At 35.5% G+C, this 23876-nt stretch overlaps 4 protein-coding genes across 8 annotated transcripts in view; all 4 read right to left on the bottom strand.

Annotated features, from left to right (window-relative positions):
* Nucleotides 1-150: 150 nt before the first annotated feature.
* LOC111807797 (NADH-ubiquinone oxidoreductase chain 1) lies at nucleotides 151-802 on the bottom strand. Its single transcript, XM_023693665.1, has 2 exons — nucleotides 768-802; nucleotides 151-358 (listed from the first exon to the last, which is right to left on the bottom strand). The coding sequence occupies exons 1-2, from the start codon at nucleotides 800-802 to the stop codon at nucleotides 151-153; spliced, it is 243 nt and encodes an 80-aa protein (XP_023549433.1).
* Nucleotides 700-8934, bottom strand: LOC111806455 (ABC transporter C family member 5-like). The gene is made up of 12 exons (XM_023691781.1): nucleotides 8127-8934; nucleotides 5674-7929; nucleotides 5239-5559; nucleotides 5069-5155; nucleotides 3984-4679; nucleotides 3709-3873; nucleotides 3044-3338; nucleotides 2499-2713; nucleotides 2117-2422; nucleotides 1691-1754; nucleotides 1328-1567; nucleotides 700-1201 (listed from the first exon to the last, which is right to left on the bottom strand). Exons 2-12 carry the CDS (start codon nucleotides 7780-7782, stop codon nucleotides 1110-1112), a joined length of 4590 nt encoding a protein of 1529 aa, XP_023547549.1. The 5' UTR covers nucleotides 7783-7929; nucleotides 8127-8934; the 3' UTR covers nucleotides 700-1109.
* Nucleotides 8935-11935: 3001 nt separating this feature from the next.
* LOC111806524 lies at nucleotides 11936-20189 on the bottom strand. Of its 5 annotated transcripts, none has more exons than XM_023691873.1 (20): nucleotides 20090-20189; nucleotides 19198-19841; nucleotides 18213-18413; nucleotides 17860-17943; nucleotides 17239-17298; nucleotides 16972-17016; nucleotides 16139-16338; nucleotides 15745-16039; nucleotides 15435-15544; nucleotides 15239-15356; nucleotides 14963-15142; nucleotides 14800-14889; nucleotides 14439-14501; nucleotides 14265-14339; nucleotides 13753-13803; nucleotides 13427-13504; nucleotides 12901-13035; nucleotides 12697-12804; nucleotides 12529-12594; nucleotides 11936-12201 (listed from the first exon to the last, which is right to left on the bottom strand). In XM_023691873.1, the coding sequence occupies exons 2-20, from the start codon at nucleotides 19549-19551 to the stop codon at nucleotides 12055-12057; spliced, it is 2460 nt and encodes an 819-aa protein (XP_023547641.1). In that variant the 5' UTR covers nucleotides 19552-19841; nucleotides 20090-20189; the 3' UTR covers nucleotides 11936-12054. The 5 variants fall into 5 exon arrangements, with proteins under 5 accessions (XP_023547641.1, XP_023547644.1, XP_023547642.1 ...); XM_023691876.1 differs by having other exon boundaries at nucleotides 15239-15335; XM_023691877.1 differs by having other exon boundaries at nucleotides 12176-12265.
* Nucleotides 20190-22424: 2235 nt separating this feature from the next.
* LOC111807380 (alcohol dehydrogenase class-3) overlaps nucleotides 22425-23876 on the bottom strand; it is a 6313-nt gene continuing 4861 nt past the window's right edge. Inside the window, exons 7-9 of the mRNA XM_023693086.1 lie at nucleotides 23261-23418; nucleotides 23006-23167; nucleotides 22425-22758 (exon numbers count right to left, since the gene is read on the bottom strand). Coding sequence (XP_023548854.1) covers nucleotides 22642-22758; nucleotides 23006-23167; nucleotides 23261-23418 — 437 coding nt within the window. The 3' untranslated portion in view covers nucleotides 22425-22641. The remainder of the gene's footprint in view (nucleotides 22759-23005; nucleotides 23168-23260; nucleotides 23419-23876) is intronic.

The following is a 23876-nucleotide window of genomic DNA, read 5'->3' as shown; positions in this document are numbered from 1 at the left end:
TTTGTCATTTTAAGCGGGCCTCAATGTGAGCCCATACGTTTCATCACAAAATTTAAACCAAAATTTTTAAAATTTATTTATTTTCAACTTTAAAAAAAATATTAAGAGTAGAGATTGCACATATATATTAACGATTCAACTGGATGATATTCAACTTGTGGAGTGGGATGCTTTACTAGACCAACCCGCGATAATAATTCTATAAACACCTAACGAAGATATGACAAACAAATAAAGTAGCCATATGTTTGGATCTGACAATACCATACCATAATCAAAACGTACAACGTCCCGAGCGACCAGACTTAACATAAATGTAGCCACTGGAACCATTCTAAAAACGGAGAAATTAGCACTACTTGGTTATGGTTAAAAGAGATGCCTATTTAACTACTCGTGGACTTCTCTAACCGTCATCATAAACTTCAAACTTGAACTATAATTTTCGGTTGAATTGAAGATGGTTGAGTTTCCCACCCCAACCCTACTCGTGGACTTCCCTAACCGTCAGCATAAACTTCAAACTTGAACTATAATTTTCGATTGAATTGAAGATGGTTGAGTACTAAAATCAAGAGAAATATTTAAACTTAAGTAATAAAAACACTTTGTAATAAAAAGAATAGCTTCATAATCGAAATATATGAACATATTTCATCGATTAAGAGATCAAAAGTGAGATTGGGCAAAAGGGAGAGCAATTTCAAAAGCTTTCTTGATTGAAAAGGGGAAAAGAAGAGTACTTTGGGTAACTCATCTAAACCAACCGTTGTATTGCCGGAAAAACGATGGCGGCTCTCATTATCTGGTGTGTTAATTGTTGTTGTTTTGGCATACAGGGGTTTCATTTATTCTTCATCCTATTTCTCCTAACCATTAATCATTCATTCATTCATTCAATTAAACAACAAGACCCTCACTTTCAATTTACACCTTTAACTCACCCCTTCTGCCCCCATCTCCTCTCTCTTTATTCTTCAATCCTTCCTTTTGCTGCCGCACTCGTCGTTTCGGCCCCTTCCACCTCCTTCCACCTCCTCCTGCATCCGACTGAGATAGATGTCGTTTTCAGGCATCCCATCTCAACAAAACTGACTGCTCTCCTCATTTTATCTCGTGGAATACTCCGTCACTAGTTTGAGGAACATAGATGACTTATCCTCGAATAATCGTGCTGGGGTATCGAACTCTGCAATTCTACCTGCAAACCACATCCAAATCTAGATCTCAGTTGATTGTCTAAGTAAACATGTGATTGTGCTTTTCTCTGTTCGTACATATCTACAATTTGGCTTTGGGTTACGAGTGGGTTACGAGCAGTACTCACCGTCGCTTAGTACCAGAACCAGATCACTGTCGACTACAGTTGGAATTCTATGTGCGATTGTGCATACGGTGCAGTCTCTGAACTCTGTTCGAATAACCTTCTGGATGAGATTATCTGTGGCCATATCGACCGATGCTGTGGCTTCGTCGAGAACAAGTATTCTGGCTTGTCTCAACAGCGCACGACCCAATGCTACGAGTTGCCTCTGCCCTACACTCCAGTTATCTCCATTTTCCAGCACTGCAAGTTCATTGTAAAGAGGATTCCATCAGCAGCAACCAAACATGCATGAAATATATGTCAAGAACAGCCGACAAAGGACAATAAAAAAGGAGATAGGTTCCATATCTGCTTGTTAAATACCTGGTGTCTCTAGTTTTTGCTCCTTTTCACGGATCATCTGTCCTAGTTGCGACTTATCCAGTGCCTGAACGACGTTAAATACAAATCAGGAAAACCCCATTTCAATTTACAGTACAAGAGTATTAGAACATTCAACAGGTACAGACTACGTGAGATCCCACATCGATTAGAGAGGGGAACGAAGCATTCTTTATAAGAGTGTGAAAACCTCTCCCTAACAGACACGTTTTAAAACCATGCGGCTGACGGCGATACATAACGAGCCAAAGCGGACAATATCCGCTAACCAATGAATGCTGGGGCCTTACACTTTAGCTTTTTATTACGTTGGAAACTCGTCTCGTTCTTTCAGTTACAAAAAGAATTACTACTATAGCTATTTAGTAGAAAAATCAGTGAAGTGGGAATTTGAGAGAGAGATCAGACCTGCCAAATTTCCTGATCAGAATGCTCTTCAAGGGGATCGAGATTGCCCCTAATCGTGCCTTCAAATAACGTGGGATCCTGCGGTATGATACTGAGACGGCTACGGAGGTCATGAAGGCCAATCGTAGAAATATCGATGTTGTCAATAACGATCCTTCCGCTTGATGGTTCGACCAATCGGAATAGCGCCTGGATCAAAGTAGATTTACCACTTCCAGTCCTGCCAACAATCCCAATCTTCTTTCCACCGGGAAAGCAGCACGTTACACCTCGGAGCACCAAAGGGAGATTTTCCTTATACCGAACCTTGAAAAAGAAAACGAGAGAGGAATTTGTCAGTTTCCATCAGGCATTGTATTACCATGAGAAAATTTTGTATTACCTTTAGATCAGTAAGCTCGATAGTTCCGTTCTCAGGCCACGTGGAAGAAGGACGAGAGTCCTCAATAAGTAATGGTGCCTCGCTTGGAATTTGGCTATACTGATAAATCCTTTCAATAGATATAATTTTGTTTTCGAGCTTGCAAAAGCTAAGTATCCACCGTGACAAGCGAGCATTTAGATTCAAACCGTACGTTACCGCAAGGCCAGCCATACCTACACAAACAAAAACCAGTGACGATAAAATTTGACGACCCAGTCCCCCTTTTTTGTCTACACCACTAAACAGTTCTTAATGTTCTTTTTAAATCATTTGCATGGTCAAGATTCAAGATCCATATGCTAAGCTAGGAGCAGAACACAAAACATATGTATTAACAATAGCATCAGACTAAACTGGAAACATCAATTCAATCAAAACAACATCCTCCCAACTTAAGTCGGGCAACTTCAAATCATTATTTTGAAGGACCGACCGACTCCATAGCATGTAATAAACCCAGCACACCAAAAGGCAATGAATCTAGAAGAGAATATGTGACATACTTGGATCAATACTTCCAGGAGGGAAGCTGACTAGTAAAACCATACAGAAAGCGAAGACGAAGGTGGAGAGCAACTCCATACGAAGGCAGAGCCACTCGATAGCAGCAAGACTGCAGAAGAACGGACGAGAGTAACAATCAAGAAGATATAGATTTCTCTTCATAAACCGTTTTTCCTGTCCAAAACCTCGTATTGTTGCTGCTCCAGAAATTGACTCGCCGAAAAGATTAATAACCGGAGATTTCTGAATGCTGACAATGCGAACAAGCTCCCTTGATGAAGCCATGTAGTATTTCTGCATCATAAAATGCTCTTAGTAAGGTCACACACCCTCAATACCCTTAATCAAAATATGGAAACAGCTGAATTTTCTATTAATCCTTGAAGAAGACCAACTGAATTTTATGATGATTGAAAGAAGCATCATACGCAGACTGACAAAAGAACAATAAATGGAAATGGAAAAAGGAGATTTTTTTTTTTTAATTTATAATCCTAGAACCGATGTGGTACAACTACATAATACTTTTGTACAAATCTATACCTTTCGAGAGATAAAAGTACGACATAGTAAAAGTGATCGAAAAAATAGTTTTATTTCTTATAAGAAAGCACGAGTATCATAAGAGAAACATCAGAAGGGGGAACCTGAAACCAGTACTCACCTGCATCCACAAACAAACAATAGCCATGGGAATGACTAAAAGCAAGACTTGCCAGGTAACTTCTGTCATAACACCAACTATGCCAATAAGTTGTATTGTCGTTGAAGCAAATCCACCAAGTCGAAATGGAATATCAAGATCCACAACACTTTGGTCAATGGACACCTATAAGGCCGAAAGTGATTAAGTAATTCGAAGTTCAAAGAAAACTTTAGTGTGTGTGAATAGCATGATTAAATTGATTGGACATCAGTCTCTTAGAACGAGAAACTTACACGATTCAAGATCCGTCCTGCTGGTGTTGAGTCAAAGAATGACATGGGTGCACGAAAAATAGATGTAAGCATCTTGACAAACAATTTTTGTGCAGCTGCAAGACCAAACATAGCAACCAGAATAGCCCTAACAAATACAAACCAAGAACTCCCAAAAGCAAGGGCCATGTAGACCACAAGGAGGATCATGGGAGTCACTTTAGGTTGACCCCCTTCAGTTTGGGGATTTGCCCATGCCATCCACCAGTTGCTTGCAATCTGTAGGAATTGAAATAATGCTTGTGCAACAATTATGAGAGGAATCAAACAACCTTTATACGCTGCAGCCATGTATGACAAGTAGACCTTCATGCTGACCCGCCCTCTTACCCTTTCCTCTTCCTGTACAAGCTGTCGTTTCCTAGAACGTTTTGCCTTCTTTTTCTCCTTGATTGCCTTTTGCTCTGCTGCAGATATAGATTCTTGCACTTCCTTGGCTAAATTGTCAATGTTAGTTCCAACAATATTACACTTTCTACCAAGATTAAGAGATTCATCTGCCGACAGAGTTTCATCTGAATCCTCAGATGTATGGTTGGGAATATCCATAGCTTCAATAGCTTCGTGATGAGCAGATACCAAAGTGTTGAAGTCAGTTCCTGCTTGTAAAAGATCATCATATTTTCCTGCCTGTATAATGCGGCCTTCTTTGATAACCTGTACAGATGGAAAAGGAATGATCGAGCGAAAGATAATTGTATCTCCATTAATACAGAGTTATCGTCGAATACTTCTTTTCCTTTTTTAGGGAACAAAACGAAAAGACATAGGAGAGATCACAATTGCATGAACAAATGTGAAAAATAGTTCACTAAGCGTCACTCTACAACCGTCTACATGGACAAAAAACCATCAATGGCCAACTTCATTTCAATGATTCATTCCTGCTAGTTTTCCCATCAATTCAAAGCTCGAGGCATATCAATTCCTAAAGTTCGAGAAAGTTCCAAACATATGTTTTCAACCCCATACTAACCCCATTGAATTCAACTTCCTTTTAGCCCTTAAGAACAATAATTGCATAAAATACTAAGAACAATCCATACCAATATCAAATCTACAGCGGGCAAAAATTCGACTTGATGTGTAACAAAAATGACAGTTTTGTCTGCAAGGGCCGTCATTATGTATTCCTGCATTACATGTTGGCGTTATCAGTAACCATACGACCAAATACCTGAGAACAATACGGAAGGTCATAAATCATATATATAACCTTAAACAAGTCTAAGGCAGTGTGTATATCAACAGCGCTGAAGGGGTCATCAAGTAAATAAATATCCGCATCTTGATAAAGCGCCCTGGCGAGCTGAACACGTTGTTTTTGACCTCCACTAAGGTTTATTCCTCTTTCACCAATTATTGTTTGATCTCCATGCGGGAGATTCTCTAAATCCTTCTTCAGTGAACAAGCCTGAATAGCATTCTTGTATTTTGGTTTGTCAAGAGGACTTCCAAAAAGAATATTTTCTTCGATGTTCCCAGATTGTATCCAAGGTGATTGAGGCACATATGCAGAAGTACCACATAATCTTACCTGGGCAGAGTAAAAAGTGAAGTACTCAAGAAACTTGCAACACCACCAACAACAAAAAGGGGAAGAACATGGGATAGAAATATCAAATTGAGAGTGGAATTCTAAAAGACTTACCTCCCCCGTGATTTTTGGAATCTCCCCAAGGATGCAAGATAGTAAGCTTGATTTCCCAGAACCAACAACACCACAAACAGCAACACGCATCCCTTTCTCCACTCTCACTCGTATTCCCGATAAAGTCGGCTTTGGAGAAGAAGAGTCCCAGGAGAAGATGCCATCTTTGATCTCTACAGCGGGATTTGGTGTGCCTCGAGGTAGGACAATAGTTGCATCTTCCTGCAACTCTTCCTCCAGAAGCAGTCCAGAAATGCGGTCTAGGGAAACTTTTGTCTGAGCCATCATCGACACCAGGTCGGGGAAATTCCTAAGTGGTTCTTGGAGGATTCTAAAAGTAGCTAGTGCAGATAGAACACTGCCAGCAGTAAGCTGACCACCCAACAATATGCAGGTGGCAAAAGTAACAACAGAGACAAATATTGGGGAACTCCAGAAAATGAAAGTAATGAAGGCTTGGGAATAAAGAGCTTTTCGAAGCCACTTGAACTCCACACCCCGCATCTCCTCCAACATCACTTTATACCTGACTTCCCAAGCTTGCAGCTTCAGAATCCTCATGCTTCTTAGGCACTCAGAAGTTTTTCTCATCCTATCATCCTTGGCAGCCATCAATTTGTCTTGATAATCCTCTTGTATTCTAGCTATTGGAATGGTAACAATAATGGAGACAATAGTAGCAATCAATGTTGCAATAGAAGCAATTCCAACATTCTTATACAAAATAGCTAAAGCAAGAATGATTTGCATAGGGAGCATCCAAGCATCATGGAGATACCATGAGTAATCCCCAACTCTTTGCACATCAACAGCCATGTAGTTCACGATCTCTCCACTGGTATGACTTTGTTTGGCAGAGCTGGAAAGCCGAAGTCCTTTTCGATATACTAATGCTGTGAGAGCCGATCTCACGTGCATCCCCAATATGTCAACCCCAAGATACCACTGTCTGGCTGTCAGAGTCTCCACAAGCTTTGCTGCGAAGAATGTACCAGCCAATATGTATCCTTCATGGGGGAAAGTTTCTTTCCCCCCTAAGTAATCAACAAAGTAGCTAATCATATAAGGACCAACATATGAAACTAGAGTATTCAGGCAAGCGAAGATGGCATTACAAGCAGCCTCCTTCCAGAAGGACTTCAGAATGGCCCACGCAAGAGAAGGCTGTTTCGAAGGATTGTCTGCTTTCAGTTTCTCCCAGTTCGAGTTCAAAATCTTATAATTGGTCTTAGATCGATCTTTCGTAGCAAGAAGGGGAATGTCCTTGAGTTCAAGTGGTCTTTTTGCACCAATTGAGAGAAGATGGTTCAGCCAAGAAAGTGTAATTAAACTAAAAAGCCCGGCTTCGCTGTAAGGCGTAACCTTGAGACATCCTGGTTCTTCCTCAAGAAGCAAAGGCTCTTGAAGATCAGGGTTCCTATAAACTTTGATACCAGTAACCCCCCTAACAGCAACAAAACAAAGGAAAGCTAAAGCAGGAGTTGCAGCAAAATTTGCAACAACATGAGAGCGCAGGTGTTCCAGGCCTTGTACAAACAATTCCCTTCCGTCAACATACAACGCACACAGACAAACAACAAACGACACAAACCACCAGACCCTCAACAGCCATGGAAATCTCTCAGAAGCCTTGAATTTGCAATGCAGAGCCAAAAAACTCAAAAGAAACCAAGACAAAACTTGAGCAGCAGGGAAGCAAACAACAGACCAATCTTCACCCTCCTTCCCTTCAACAGACTCTCGAATTGAGCTAATGACATCAAAAGCTAATACCAAAACTTGTCCAAACAACACATAGAAACAACATGAAACCGATATTTTAAAACCGACCCCGACTTCAACATCATGAATTTCACCATCCGCGCTGCGCCGAATTGGACTTGTATTCGCACCAGACTCATCATCCTTGATGAAGCCAAGGCGAGTAACAAAAATAGATATCCGCCTCGCCAAGACAGTGAAGAAGAAGAAGATAAAAAGTGCTAGATTTATGCAAATTGATACGAGCTCCAAAACTGGCAATGTTCCAAATGCTTCCGACAAGGTATTAGACGATCGTACATCAGATGACAAAGCTTGGGTTGTATTCAATAAATGGGCAACACCCATTATTGACTGCGGGATGTTTGTGAGGAAGGCGATTCAAAACAGTGAGTCGGCGGCGAGTTAATTGAGATAAATAGAACCCTGTTATGAAGATGAGCATTACTCCATCTGGGTTCTCGTAGACACCTAATGAGCGCTTCGGTAGACAGCCTGCAGACACATAGCACATGCCAACAAATCCATTTTTTGTTAACACGAAAGTCGAAGAAACACAGAGAGAGAGAAATAGAACGACGCTTTGCAAGTCTTTCTGTCTGTAGCGAAATGGGGAATGGACAAAAGGGGAGAGGAAAAATAAAAAAAAGAAGACGACCCATCACTGAAAGTACAAAATAAAACTGACCAACCTGCCTTTAGGGAGAGGTAACTATGTGATTACTGATGACGAACAGCAAACCAAACCCAGTTGCACTGGAAAATCAGCCGCCTCGCCAGTCTCCAACCCCAATTAATTCGCCACTGATAAATCCAGAGATGAAACAAGAAAGGGTGTATACAAATAACAACCAAATCTCAAAAAAGAAAGAGATGAATTAAAAACGATCCAAACAAATGAAGAACAAGCGAAAGCGGCACCACTCTCTCTTGTTCTGTCGTTAAGAACACAAAACCAGAAGCGGAGGGAGGAGTGACTTTAAGGGAATGGGAGGTTGGGGTTTAATACAGAAAGAAAGTACCGAGCGAGAGAGAGCGAGAAGTGATAGCAAAATAGGAAGAGAGGTATTTAGGGAAACTCAAATCCGCGCGGATTTTGCAGTTGGGTTTCATCAATGACGTTACTAAGAACCTGAAAATGCTCCAAATTCCAAATTCCACTCAAATTTCGTCTCTGTTCAAGCACATTGTTTCGTTTCGTTTTTGTTTTGTTCTCTAATCTCCTCCTCCTCCTCCGTCTCTTACATCTGTTCCTGCGCTCTGCCACGGGAAGGAAGATCGCTGCCAACAGAAAAGTTCCGAGTTGGGAAAACAAATGAAAGGAATCCCAATAATAAACAAAATTGCTCCGAAACTAAAATCGCTTTCACATTTGAAATTAAATCTTATAGAAATCCCAAATCAAAATGGAAGACGGTGGTGCGTGGGTGATTGCTAGGTCGGTTAATAGGTCATCACATTCCACACTCTGAATCTGATACCATTATCATCCTCCTCGACATCTTTTCCCCAATTTAAATGTCGTTATTCTTAGTGCGTACTATCCTTATGATTAAAAATAGTTCGTTAATTTTAAAAAAAAAAAAAAAACATTAAAAAATATTATTATATATTTAACTTCTAATATCTAAATTTAAATTTTTGTTTTAAACTTTTAATTTGATATAAAATATATTAGAAACTTATATTATAAATATTTGTTTCATTTATTATTATGGTAAAGTTGGTGAAACGTTCCACCAAAATAATTGTAATTAAAAAATAATAATAATGAATTTTGGGAAGGAAAAGTAAATAAAAATAAAATAATAATAATAATAATAATAATAATAATAATAAAATTATGGTTTAATGAGGTGTGTCCAAGTCATAGTTGATTTGTCCACATTACCCTTCTCTCTCTCTCTCTTTATTTTGGTTTGGAAATGTACCTAACTAAATTCTTTTTACTTTACTTTTCTCGTTCCTTTTCGGCTCACGATCGTCATGTTTATGCTCTTGTTTTATTCATTTTTTAGCTCTCGATCGCCGTGTTCATGCTCCTATTTTTCTCGTTTTTTCGACTCTCGATCATCATGTTTATGCTTCTGTTTTTATATTAGTTTCAACAATAACGTCTGTCTTTTGTGATGGTTCTCAATTGCAACACTGAAAGTTTATGCTGTGTTTTCTTTTAATCGACTGTATATTAAATTATGTCGGTTTAATGGAAATGACGTGGATTATAGCATTAATTGCAATAAATAATGGTTATTTAATAGAGTTTAGATTAAGAAAATAGATATTATTTTAATATATATATATATATATATATATATATATATATATTTCCTTAGTAATTTGATTGTTACTATTATTATTTTTTTTTTCCTTTTTTTGGGTACATGAATAAATGTACAATCATTTTGTTATTCTAGATTAAGAAAATGGATGAAATTAAATATGGTACATTTATTACCGTTCTAGGCTTTATATTAAGAAAAATAATTTTTTTTTGTTAAATTACAATTTTGTCCCTGGTTTATTTAGTCTTTAAATTTTTTATTTTGTGTTTAATAAATTTTTAAATTTAATAAAAGTATGAAATTTTATAAAATAATTTCGATTTTGACCCAATTAAAAGTTCGATATAAAAAAATAATATATATTATAAATTTTAGGTAAAAATTGATATGTTAATTCAAATTCAGGGTAAAAAAAATTGAAAGTTCGAGATAAAAAATAGATACATTAAAGGTAAAATTTAAAAGTCGTTGATATATTAAATCAAATTCATAGCAAAAAAAAGTTAAAAGTTTGAAATAAAAATTGATACATGAGATCAAATTTGGGGTAAAAGAAATTAAAAGTTCGAGATAAAAATTGACACATCGAGTCAATTTAGGGTAAAAATTGACCTATTTTCTCGATGGTTCGAATACAAACGAACCGAACTTGGTATGATTTTGACTAGACACATAGTGAGGGTTGAAAATAGGGGAAAAGCTCAGTCTTTTTAATTAATTTCAACGACCTTTCAAAAGATTTTATGAATTTGGTCCTTTTTTCAAACCCAAATTTATTAGCCTTCTTTTCTTATGGCCTATATTCTTTTCAAAGCCAATTTATTATTATTATTATTATTATTATTATTATTATTATTATATTTTTCTTCCCTTTTTTCTCCCTTTCACATTACTTTAATTTGAGTTGGAATATTCAATATTATTAAATGCTTTACTGTTTATTTGTGCCACGTGCGTTTAAATCATCATTATTTCCAAGCTTTACTATAAATTATAATAAAACAATTTAATGTATTCTAAATTTAGTTATTCATTTAATTATTATTTATATTGTCTTGAATTTGTAATGCCCACCTTTGTTGAAAATTAAAGTTAGGCTGACATTTTTATTCTTGATTTTGACCATTTTATTTTATTATTATTTTTTAGTCCAACAATTATAAAATTCTACCTAAAAAAAACTTTATTTTATTATAATTATTTATTTATTTCGACAATTACAAAATGGGACCGTACCGTTGATGTTTGAAATCATAAACCCTAAACCATGTTCATAAAATTTTATTTTTATAAAATGGGATCAAACCTATGTTTGAAATTTTTTATTTTATTATTGTTATTTATTTAGTTCGATTACGAAATGGGATCGAACCATTGATATTTAGAATTATAAACCTTAAGCTATGTTTGGATCAATAGCTAATGTCAGTCTCTCTCGAACTTTACGTGGTTTTATTATTAATATTAAATTATTAAATTGGCACACATCTTAAAGAGAGTTTTAAAAATGGCCAATTTCTCCCTCGAAAAGAACGAGGTTGAATTAAAGATAGAAGCACTATGAATATTTTTATGGGATTTTGGATTATGGTAGACCAACAAATGCCCTTTGGTGGGTAAAATCTATAAATATATACCATTTTACGCCCGTGTTCGTGGGTTAGATTAAGTCGGGTTGGTACATTTTTTAGACCAATCCAATCACAAAGTTTTCATTTTCATTCAATTATTGGAGTCATTCATTTAAATTTTTATTTTTAATGAAAATAAAATATTAATTAGTAAAATACATCTTTTATTATTTTGAAACATTTAATTAAAATTTTCTACTCAATTTTAATATATATTTCTAATTTTTTTAAATTTTTAAAAAAAAATTTACAAGAGGTAAAATATTAGAAATTATAAGGTGATTAAAATTTTAAATCATGATTAAACATGATTAAAATTGAAAAGGTTGAAAAAATATTAGAAATTATTAAAAGCTTAGTAATATGTAAATATATATTATCTTGGGATTTATGTTGGTTTCTTACCAGAAACATGATTCCAAGAATCAAAAAAGAATAAAAATAAATAAATAAATAAATAAATTTTTTTAAAAAAAAACCCCATGAAAAATTGGTTGCTTGTTTATTGTAAGTAAACAACATTTACATGACTTTTCACATATCCTTATATATATGTATGTATATATCCTCACTAAAAAAAAGAAAAAAAAAAAGAAAAATTGGGATATTTTCAGTATTAGTATTAATGTTATGTTACAAAACTGGTATGCCTTTAAAACACTTCAGCAATGAGTAGTGATCCTCCTCGTATCAATGAAAACCCCTCAGGGTTTCTTTATCTGCACCTTCTGTACTTTCACTTCTGCCATTGGAGCTTTGGCAACATTATTATTAGCTTCACAGAACCCATTTTCGAAGCTCGATAAGCGAGAGTCCGAAAGAACACTGAAAAGCTGCGTGTCTACTAGTAGCTGCAAAGAAATTCACACTTTTTGGCTTCAAAGAAAACTACACTGTAACCGCCCAAACCCACCACTAGCAAAAGACATTTCCTTTCGGGCTTCCCTCAAGGCTTTTAAAACGCGTCTTCTAGGGAGAGGTTTCCACACCCTTATAAAGAATGCTTCGTTCTCCTCCCCAACCGGTGTGAGATCATCTCAAGTATACTATTAGCGTTTCAGAATAGAAAGAAAGTACAGAATGAAGCAGATCCCATTTATCTAATTAATAAATCACTAACATGAACAATGACCAAAGCACAAATCTATGAAGGAATCAAGCTGAGAAGTGGAAATCACCTTAATAAATGGTCGGTCCTTACTAGAAAAGGAATCAATAAAGCTATCTTTAAGAAGTAAAGAAACCTGAAATCATTGAAATAAAGAGCAAAGTTCCATAGTGATCAGCCATGGAATATTGAAGATCAAGACGGAAAGTAAAACGAAAGGTAGATTAGATCATCTGACCCTGTCGTTATTCGATTGGACACTAGTTATGGTATGAGATCTAAGATTTGAACACAATGACTCCATGTATTGCCGCATGACCTTCAAAAACTGGGCGGCGTATGCAGTCTGCAAATCAAAGTTACATCCGAGTGAGTGTTGAGTGAGTGTTGAGTAGAAGCAGAAGGCGTGGGAGTAGAAGAAAATTCACCAATCCATAATAACCTGAGATTCATTGCACCTATATACAGGATGCTTTTTGGCAATTGAACTCTTGTTAGCCAATTTAGCATGGACCGGGCCTAGTTCAGAGACTAGCTCTCTGTGTCGTGGAAGTGTCGGTAAGGTACATGTTTTCACCTGAATCGCAGAAAATTTTAGACCAACCTAGCAATTATCTTGAAAGAGTCGGGAAACAAACCGAAATGAAAAAATTAATAAGATACCAATAAGGACCGTTCGAAAAATCTGTTTAGGAAACAGTTCTCAATATCTACGCTCAAAGAAGTCGTAAAGGTTAACTATTTTGACCATCCAGGGCATCTATGGCTAATTTTATTCGCAAGTTTCCTTTCAGCTTGAACGCTTAACAAGTTGAGCTTCTTTTCGTAATTTTGGGACCATCTCAGTTGGGTCAATGTTTAGTATAGCCCTTGTTTTTGTTAAATAAAAGCACAATAAAAATGATCTTTAGAACATGATTGATAAATAAACAGAGGAAAACAAAAGGATAGGCAAGCTTCCAGCAAACCTGATCCTTAAGCACATCAACAATAACTAGATTAGACGTCTTCATCTTTACATCAGTTGGTCTATTTAGTGTACCGACCTGCGAAATTATCAAAAGGGGAAGGCATTGTTAAAAAGTAATTTGGATTCGCTCAAACATCGAGATCAACGAACAATTCTATTTCATATTTAAATCTCCCGATCATCTACGAAAAGGATTAATAAACTTAGGAAGCAATACTTTTCATTGATATCTTGGTTTAAACTAAAATATCCCATTATCTTCAATATGAACTGCCTCTAAACGCGAGCAAGAATTTAGATAAAAGAAATCAATGTTATACTCACAATAAAGGGAACTGGTGCATCAAGGAGGTCAAACATTTTTCCTGGCAGAACCTGAAAATTATTAAAATGAGCATAACATGGGAAGTAATAACTCAAGCAACTTCTAGTTTTCCATTTTCCATTTATATTCCGTTCCTCTTAGAAATTGCAAGAACCGTGAAGCTCTCGTGAAGCAAATAGCAAGCATAAGAAAGCAAAGAAACAAAGGCTTCAAGGCACAGAGGAGCATGCACTTCATTGGGGTGCTTCAGTAAAAACTTTTTTTTTACCGCTTACGCTTGCTTTTTAAAACATCGATTCAAACAGTGGTGATGTTAGCCATTTCCAGTGACTTTTGACTACGAACAAACGGACGTACCTTTTAAAAGATTTTCTTAGTCAAAGTTTAAACAGACTTTTTCAATTCTCTAAACCAAGGTGAACAGGTTAGGGCATTCCATAACCACATAGACATCTCTGATTTGTGAAAAAGAAAGGGATAACACTGTAGAGATCAATATCAATGAACTCACCGGAAGAAATAAACTTTGCCATTGGAAGGGACAAATCATAGGAACAAGGGATAACACTGTAGCTGAAAGTAGACCCTGCATTAATTAATATACTCAATGAGAATAAGATCAAATAAAAAAAGTTCATAGTAGTCAGAATAATGGAGATATAAACAAAATGTAGGACTAACTTACCAGGTTTGGACACACTACTATCACTTGTTTTTCTAGTAAAATCACTGCAACCAATTGCAAAACCTATAAAGACAACGTTATCAGACTTCTAAGTTCACAGCCAAAATAAAGGACACACTACTATCACTACATGAGGTTTATTGCAGTGAAAACTCGTGTCATGACGTAAACATGAGGTAAGAACAAAACATTTTAAGAGCAGGGAAACAGATAAGGGAACAATATAAACTGGCAAAACAACCATATACTTAGGTACGTTAACTGAATCAACCGAATCTGCAAGGGAGTTGCAAGAATTTGTTCTGAAACTAATAGAAGTGCATTTGGAGCTTCAGAATCAAACGAAAAGCATTCTGCTTACAGTTTCAAGAGAGAGAGCTCGGCATAAAGTGGCAGTTGTCCATATTGACAGAGCAAGAGTTTCTTCAGCTGAAGCCAACTTTGCCTTGACCTACCAAAGATTTAATCACCCCTTAAAGTGATGTGAAACACACCCTATGAACAACGAGCAATAAGAAAAATACCTCAACAGGGTTCAATGAGTCTAGATATTTTTCACAAAATCCGAGCAATGCAATGGAAGGTCTTCTGTATTGAATAGATTGCAAATGTTCAAGAGGTTGAAATAATAATTTGCATCCCCTTTCAGGAACAGGAAGTGAATGATATCCGCAGACTATTTGCAGCACATCATGCTTATTATCCTATCATAATAAATCCATAAGGCAAGTGATTAGATGAATGATAATGTTGAAAGAGTCTAGTCGTTGAACGAAAATTAGAAATCATAATTAACTAACCCTAGCCCATTCCATTATCAAGCCATCATCGAATTCCTTTTCACAGTTTGGAAAAAGATCATCATCCTCATCTTCTGAAGCCATACTTCTAGCTGGACTGCCATATGATTCAATATTACTGAAATTGGTACTGGGCAAAGGGATTCTAAGTACTAACAATTTACAAGCATATTAGATATCAGGGTAAATCTACCACCTGAACAGGGACTCAGAACTCCCAAGGCGCTCTAATGCGCGATGCTTTGATGAGAAAGACATCTCTGTGCAAAGGTGACCATTCTCGAAACTTCCATTAGTTCTTTCCGCCTTGTCAAAAAATTGAAAACAGTTATAACCTGTGCAATCACCAAATGATAAACACAAACGGAACTACACACCCATCTAATATTAATTAATATCTTTTAGAGGTGTTCTTATAATAATTTTACATTGGTATAATGAGAATTTTCTTGCAGCCTCAAAATATCGTTAAGGAAACTTTAATCACTCATTTTTGTTTTGCTTACTTGACCCAACTCTGAAGCATCGCTGGTTGTACCACTTTCAGGAGATCGAGGTTCCCACATCTTCATCGAAGAGGTTAAGATCTCATCATCAGATATAATCCCTGCAGCAGCAGCAGTAAGGGCCACTGCACTGTGAATAGGTATTGCTGACGCCATCCAATCACCAACGGACTCCCTTTCAGGAGATTCAACATTTTCATTATTATTTGACCTTGACACTGATGGCACATAATCAGTGAGAGAGATTTCACTAATCAACTGTGTTACCCGATTCAAACGTTCTTGGGCTATAATACTGCAGACCACAACAAAAAGGACTGAGTTATTTAGATCCCAAAGAGATTTTTCTATCATGAATCTGCATGTAGCTCAAAGAAACAGAATTACAAAGGACCTGTTCAACATCTCGAAGTGTGAGTCAAAGAAGGGTACTCTTGTTAAAAGACAATAGCAGCGAGGTGCAGAAACCAAAAAACGGCTGCATAATCCAGGAGAATGAGAAAGAGAAGTTGAGATGCCTAGGATGGCAGGTGGCCTCTGAACAATTTCTTGCACATGCAAGCATACACCATAAAGAGTCGAATTGTTGGCAACCTGAAGGAAAAGAAAGTAGCTTCAGCCAACATTCCATTTCTTCTACGAACTAAACATATGGAAATGAGTAAAAAGATCATTTAAAAAAAAAAAAAAAAAAAAAAAAAAAAAAAAAAAAAAAAAANAAAAAAAAAAAAAAAAAAAAAAAAAAAAAAAAAAAAAAACTCCCACTTGAAAAGATAACATTCTCTCATGCCCATTGGTTAGGTAAGTGGTGAATGAAAAATAAGCACCAAAAACCTCAAGAAAAGAAAATAACTGTTATTGTTCAGTTTTCCAATTTTAATAAACATAACTTAATTCAGGACATATTTTACATTTTCATGACGAAATAATAGACTTGAAGAAAGCTAGATGAACAATACTTCAAGATCGGAAATCAATACAAAGAATATGAAGAAGAAGTAGAAGAACTTATCATAGACTTGCAAACACAATTAAAACAATATACAACCAAGTAGTAACTCGACTATAAATAAAAAAGTAAGTGAATCTTGTATTACTCACAAAAAGTAAAGGACATTAAAGAAATTCTAAAATAAATTCGTCCATAGGTTGATTTAGACACATATCAGGTGACAAAAAAAGAACTTCAGATTCAACATTAGCTGAAGAAGCAATCACAAAATTTACCTTAAGGGAAAAAATAAATGCCAAATCATCTCTTTTCAAATGTTCCTGTGACAATAGAAGAGGCTAGCATCATTTTTTTTTTTTTGGGAAACAAGATAAGTATTATACATTTACCGATCAAAACGGATAAAACATCATCAACAGATTTTTTTTTTCTCAGCGATATCTTACAAATAAAATTCCATGTTTAGAAGATAAAACTTGTCCAGAAGCAGAGAGAAAACTGGATGGAGTCATGACAAAGATATTAATATTGGTACCAGATACCTGACCATAAACAATTTCGTTCAGCTCACTGAGTGATGGAGTCCTCTCCATTACCTGTGCCTGCATTGTTAGAGTAAATGTGTGAAATTATGTTCTACTGTTAAATATGAATTGCCAGGAAATAGAACAAATTAAAACGATCCAGTCAATAGTAAACATCTAAGGCCATTATGATTCATAAGGTGACATCATTGTGAAGTTAAAAGCACCATAAAGTAGACTACTTACTAATGCACAATAATCCACAAAAAAAGTAATGAGAAAGATGATAGCTTAGTGACACCATTAATTTATTAAAAGCAAATAACTGTCACCAAATACTACTTTCCCATTCAAGATTTTCATCAACGTTATAAATCCTCAAAGAAACTAATATCATAATTTGCATCCGCAATTTATTGGTAAACAAGTAACTTATTTAATATTTAAATGTAGATCAACAAAGAAATGACACGGAACATGCTGGTGATAGAGTCAAATTCGACACTTGAATATATACTTCACCTGGTTTACTAGATTTTGATTTCACATAAAGGGATAAAACCAATATCATGAATCAAAGATAATAATTAACCAACCTAACCTTCCTTAATACATCATGGCTGATGGATTATAGCTCACCTTAACACCGTCGGGAAAACAAAATGCAGACAAATCCTTCATACGCATTGGCAGCCTCTTCCCGGGTGGATACTTAAAAAGTATCTGTAGATGCAAATACAACTTCAATTCATCAATATGCAAATATACAAACGCAAGAACACAATAGTTAACGACCTTCATCCCAAATTTTATGAGTAAATTACTCGAGCAAACTAAATTTTAAGTAGACAACAACAAAAAGAAGCACCTCAAATATTTATCCTTCAATAGACATAACAAAGGCACAAAGAATTAACTCACTACACATGGGATAATTCTACAACACAAATAAAAGAGTTCTACCAAACTAAGGATCCAGATAAAGAGTTAACCTGAGGTTCCAGCAGGGGAACTGATGGCCCTCTATGCTCTAGCATTTTGTTTTCTATCATCTCAGTATTTTTCTTTTGTAACTCCCATTTTTTCCCTTCAGCAAATGCATCCTCCACAGTCTCAAGGTTAGTATCCGGATGGAGCCCCACAATAATGAAGTGTTCAAAGAGAGAGGTGGGCTCTTTGTATAATACACAGTCCTATAAAATATGAACATATTAAAATTCAATGTATAACTTTTTTTCTTACTCAGCTGGGCTTATTGCAATTCAAAAGAGCATGCAATCATCAGACACTTTGGCTTTACATCACAAAATATGCCTTTTGGAGCATCAGTTCTCCTTGGCCGCATGACACTAGATATAGTTATACATATCTTATCTTACAAGCTTGATCTATGGACAAACTACCAACTCATTTGTTCTACTTAATTGTAACATCATTAAACACGAAAAAATTATTCAATGAAGCCTCTACACGATAGTTGCCTTGTAATAACCTTCAGATGTGGATTGGACGTCTCCTAATAACCACTAGATATAATCTCGAGATATTTCTACAATTTTGTTCTCATACATCCAACAGTGCAAAACTATCGGCCACATTGTGGTAGCCTCCTCAAATAACTTCTAGTCAAACACTGAATTTAAAGCTGAACAACAAAGCAAAAGCAGAACAGCCAGTAATTCCAATAATTTTTCATGTCTACAAACTAATACATGGCCTGTGGAGGTGGGAAATGTTTGAGAGCATTGAAAAACTTCAGTCCAAGGGGAGCCTAGTTTCAGAAATAAGGCAGGGTATTGCATCAGTATAATACAACATCGCCCAGAGGCCAGAGGACCTCGTAAGCAAAACGTTCATTCATAAACATGATCTCCTTTTCTGCTTCAAAAAACAACATATCCAGCTTTTCTTTTTCTTGGAAACCCGGAAAAAACCAGGTTGTAGAAAGAATATAGAAACATAGAATCAATTAGATACCAGAGATTTGGAGTGAAACTGATACCACTGACGTTTTTGATTCGCCAAGATCTCAGGATCAAAACTACAGAAGGCGTAATCCTCATCTCGCGTGCCTCTCCCCCATCCCCAAACCTTCTGCACATGGGATTTTAACCTCTGGAAACCGTTGGTTCGATTGTGCACGGGACTCGGAACTTCACTTCGAGCACGTCGATGTCCAGTCCCCATTTCCTGAATCCCGGTGCCCCCTTGATAGACGCTATTCAGAGCTTCACCGGCCACCCTAAACGCCTCCTCCGAGAAATGTTGCAACACCCACATTGGCGACGGAGGCCGCTCGTCCGCGAATTCACCATTTTCCTTCATATCCATTCTCAAACAATCAATTCATCTTTTGCGCTCATTGAACCAGTTTATCATCGCTCAACACCTCTTGCTATCATCACATTCACAATCTCCCACTGATTTCGGAGATTTACGCATATAATAAACAAGCAGACCACCATTTAAAACCCCCAATTGCACAATCGGTTCCCTCTGAAAACACGTTCATCCATCGATTTAACCAACCCCCAAGTCGCAAAGAAGCTGAAACATTCCCAAAAATCCATCTCTACTGCATCATCACGTAAATATTTCCATGCAGAAAACCAACAAATCCCCTGAGAGCAAAATGAACGAAAACAGAGAACAGAACGCAAAAGTCGTTAAGGGAAAAACACATACAAGAAGCTCGAGGGGAGATGAACAAGAGAAGCGAATCAACCATTTATGAATCCAGTGGATTTGCAAAAGTGAAAACGATGATTGATATCATGAAAAAGGGAAGAAATGGGGAGATAGGAAAGAAAATACAGAGAAAAAAGGAAGAGAAATCATAGAAGAAAACGGTGGTAATGGCGGAAATCACCTGATGAACGAATGGATGAATGGATGAATGAATGTTTAAGTTTGGAAGTTGGTGTTCGGAGGAAGGAGAGATGGAAAATAAAATTCTGCAAAAATAGGAAACAGAGAAAGGCAGTTTTTATAATGCTATTGGAATTCCCCCATTAATATTTTAATACTTTTTCATTACTCATAATTAATTTTTTTATATTTAACCATTTCATACTTTTTATATTAATTAATATTGTGATTTTTTATTTTTTATTTTTTACTTTTTTTTCTCTTTTCAATTTTAGGATCTCATTTAATATAAAATTTAACTATATTTATTAGATTATTTTATTTTTAAAAATTATTAAATATATTAAAAACAAAATTAAAAGTCTAAAAACTTATAAAATTTATACATAAGAACAAAATCTCAATTTTAAAATAGTAATTGAATTATGCTTATGATAACATATATTTTTTTTAAAAAAAATTGTGATATTTTCATAAATTAAATTATAAAATAGTGAGATATAATGATGAAAATAAATAAATTTAAAGAATTTGAAGGAAAAATAATTAATTAAATGATTGTTAAATTAGAGTATTCGTGTATTTTTTTTTTTAATTATTAAATAAATTTTGGACTGTGAGAAAACCGACGTGTCTTATTGATTAAAAACTATAATTTCCACCTGTCGGAAAATGGGGCCCACCTGCTCCCGCTTCCAAAAGCCTTTCCAGTTTTGGGCCGTTGATTTTGGCGCGGCCGTTACGGTTCGATTTCCACCGTTGGATCTCCGTTACCCCAGGTGGGAATCCGCTGCTTCCAAGACTACGACAATCGTTATTTTATTTCACACGTCATCTATAGCAATTAATGTTCGTTTCTTTTTTTCTATTGATTTATGTGAAATAAATTTGGTAAATTTATTAATTACCCAATACTCATTTATTCACTTCAAATATAATGTTTTAAATTTCACCAATATATGTTATGTATGAATATTTAAATTAAATGATCCAAAAGTCAAAACTTTATTAATTGCATCTAACTATTTTTTATGCATTTTACTTTATTAGCATACAAAAAAAGGGAAGTAAAATAATATCTTATTTTGGAGTTGACTTTAATATTAATTAACTTTTTCAACACTAAAATATATAATAATATTTATAACCCCTAAATAATCATTCAATCCAACTCAATTTTATCGTATTTTTAAAAAAATTAAGAATATTAAAAAAATGATGAAATTCTAATTATTAATGTAACATGTACCATGAATAACTGTAATTTTTTTAAATAATTAAAAAAAAACAATCCGACCATCTAACAAAAAAAATAGAGGGTTAGATTTGGTCGTTGTGAATGTTTTAATTTTTTTTAACATGGATAGTTTAATTTTTTATTTTTTTTAATTTCAACTCAATGCAACCCATGTACACTTCAAGTAAATACAAAAGTCGAGGGCCAGGTCCACTTATGTATTACTAAAGAGAGATAATTTCAACTCAATGCAACTCGTGTACACTCCAAGTAAATACGAAAGGCGAGGGCCAGGTCCACTTCTGCATTAGTAAGGGGGAGAGATACTATGGCACGTGGGGGAGGGAGCGCAATATTCTCCAAGGTGGAAGTAAGGAGTCACATGCATAATTGCTTTGGAAATCGTTCATTCAGACCTTGCTTGTGCTTTTGGCCTTTTGTTTTTCTTTATTACAAACTTGGGATTGGGGAGTGACCAATCATTCAAACGTTGCTTATGTTCTTTTATTCATTATTTCACATATCAAGACTAAATTCTTCACCCATTACGGATGTTCATTAAACCCGACAACCCGAATCATCCAAACTCTATAATAGAGGTTGAATTGATCTCAAATTGAATTGGTTCGATTTTGGTTTCACTAAAAAAAAAAAAAAAAAAAAAAAAAAAAAAAAAAAAAAAAAAAAAAAAAAAAAAAAAAAANAAATTTCCCTCGACCCACCCGACCCATGTATACCCCCTATTACCAACTCGAATGAAAACTTGGAAAAGTCAATTGTATCCTTGAAACGAGCAATTTTAGGATACTACTCGTATGTCGAACCAAAACAGTATTTTCAACCTTTTGTGGGTCTCTTTTGTCTAGTCTTATTTATTTATGTATTTATTAGTTTTCATATCTCCTGTCATTAGTTAATTGGCTGAATAACACATGGCATGTTCCAACAAACTGCTTTAAATGTATTTGAAGTTTTACCCAAAAACAAAACAAAGGGCAGGAAATGTTAGTTTGTAGGTGATAATTATATCTCCTTTGTGTAGTTACAATCTTGGCCCACCCCTTCCACATGTGAGAAAATAGGTCTTAAAGAATGAAAGTGATGGAGGAACTGATTGCAGCATTCACAGGATCAAACAACTTCAAGGATCCACCAAGTTCTCTACACTAATATCATGTTCACTTTTTATCATCACCGATACCATCCAAATTCAAATATCGAAAACATTATGGATCATTGCATATATGGTCAGATTTCAACACATCATTATTTTAGGAACTTACATAATGAAGAACAGATGAAATTCGCGTTAGAGCTTAGGGATGGGCCGAAAGAACGCAGCGCAGGCAATCGCCTCCATGCATGAGATCAAAGGCTTTGTTGATCTCTTCCAGGGTCAAGTTGTGCGTTATGTATTCGTCAACTTTGATTTCCTGCAAGCATATGGATAAATTACTGGTGAGCATCCTGGAAACATGAAAACTAAGATCTATGTAACACAAAATTGAATTTCTTAAAAGCTAAAGTACTAAACATGTATTATAACCTTTTAAAATATAGTTAACATCTAAATCAAATGTTAGACTTAGTTAGAAAGTGTGATAAACAACCAAGAACAATTGCAGATTTCTTTTTCTAAAAGATAACAATCAAGCTACAAGATATAGCATCTGGAAATACCTTCTTCAAGTACTTTTCAACGAGCCAAGGGACTTGGGAACGACTCTTGAACCCACCAAAAGCTGTTCCTTTCCAGACGCGACCAGTCACTAACTGGAAAGGCCTTGTGGATATTTCCTGGCCAGATGCTGCAACTCCCACAATGACCGATTGCCCCCAGCCCTGGTAAGTAGATGCATAAAGAACTCAGGCATGTTCACAATGCTAGCTACTTCAATTATCAATCAAGACAATAAAATCTGTTATAGCACTTGCCTTGTGGCAGCACTCCAGAGCAGACCTCATCACATTGACATTCCCTATGCACTCGAAACTATAGTCAACCCCACCATCTGTGAGATCAACGATGACCTGCTGAATAGGTTTGTCATGTTCCTTTGGGTTCACAAATTCATTGGCTCCAAATTTCTTAGCTGCAAGGTGGAAGTAAATGATGTCATAAAAACCTCATTGCCCCCTCAAGAATCATTGGAAACAGAGAAAATCTTATCCTACACTGTTAGTTTCTTTATCCACAAAGACGAGTATATTCTGTTTGATTGGATATGCATCTCCCAAATAGCAGATTTGGGCGTTAAAAAGGCCAGGGAAAGTTACCACTTAAATGAAATAAAAATCAAGAAAATATGAATTATCTTGTAGGAGAAGCTGATTTCATTGATAGAATGAAATTGCAAAAGAGGGAGGATGATAAATAATAATAATAATAATAATAGCTCATTTTGCTATTCCAAACAAAGTCTATCCTCGAGATCATAAAATAGTAAAGATCAAGGAAACAAACATCCCAAAAATTTCCAGACGACATATATGTAAAAAAAAAAAAAAAAAAAAAAAAAAAAAAAAAAAAAAAAAAAAAAAAAAAAAAAAA

Source organism: Cucurbita pepo, chromosome LG12 (genome assembly GCF_002806865.2).
Source record: "Cucurbita pepo subsp. pepo cultivar mu-cu-16 chromosome LG12, ASM280686v2, whole genome shotgun sequence".
In the NCBI taxonomy this organism is placed as follows: domain Eukaryota; kingdom Viridiplantae; phylum Streptophyta; class Magnoliopsida; order Cucurbitales; family Cucurbitaceae; genus Cucurbita; species Cucurbita pepo.
The sequence above is the reverse complement of the archived record's forward strand: the minus strand, read 5'-3'. Positions and strand labels throughout refer to the sequence as shown.

Excerpts from the sequence above, each read along its gene's own strand:
- LOC111807797 (XM_023693665.1), bottom strand. The coding sequence starts at position 802 with ATGAGAGCCGCCATCGTTTTTCCGGCAATACAACG. Across the intron at positions 359-767 it reads GTTTTTCCGGCAATACAACG|TAGTGCTAATTTCTCCGTTT; the intron begins GTTGGTTTAGAT and ends ACCATAACCAAG.
- LOC111806455 (XM_023691781.1), bottom strand. The coding sequence starts at position 7,782 with ATGGGTGTTGCCCATTTATTGAATACAACCCAAGCTTTGTCATCTGAT. Across the intron at positions 5,560-5,673 it reads TTCCAAAAATCACGGGGGAG|GTAAGATTATGTGGTACTTC; the intron begins GTAAGTCTTTTA and ends TACTCTGCCCAG. Across the intron at positions 3,339-3,708 it reads TTGTTTGTTTGTGGATGCAG|AAATACTACATGGCTTCATC; the intron begins GTGAGTACTGGT and ends TTTATGATGCAG.
- LOC111806524 (XM_023691873.1), bottom strand. The coding sequence starts at position 19,551 with ATGGATATGAAGGAAAATGGTGAATTCGCGGACGAGCGGCCTCCGTCG. Across the intron at positions 18,414-19,197 it reads AGTTTCACTCCAAATCTCTG|GACTGTGTATTATACAAAGA; the intron begins GTATCTAATTGA and ends CATATTTTATAG. Across the intron at positions 12,595-12,696 it reads TCCAATCGAATAACGACAGG|GTTTCTTTACTTCTTAAAGA; the intron begins GTCAGATGATCT and ends CAATGATTTCAG.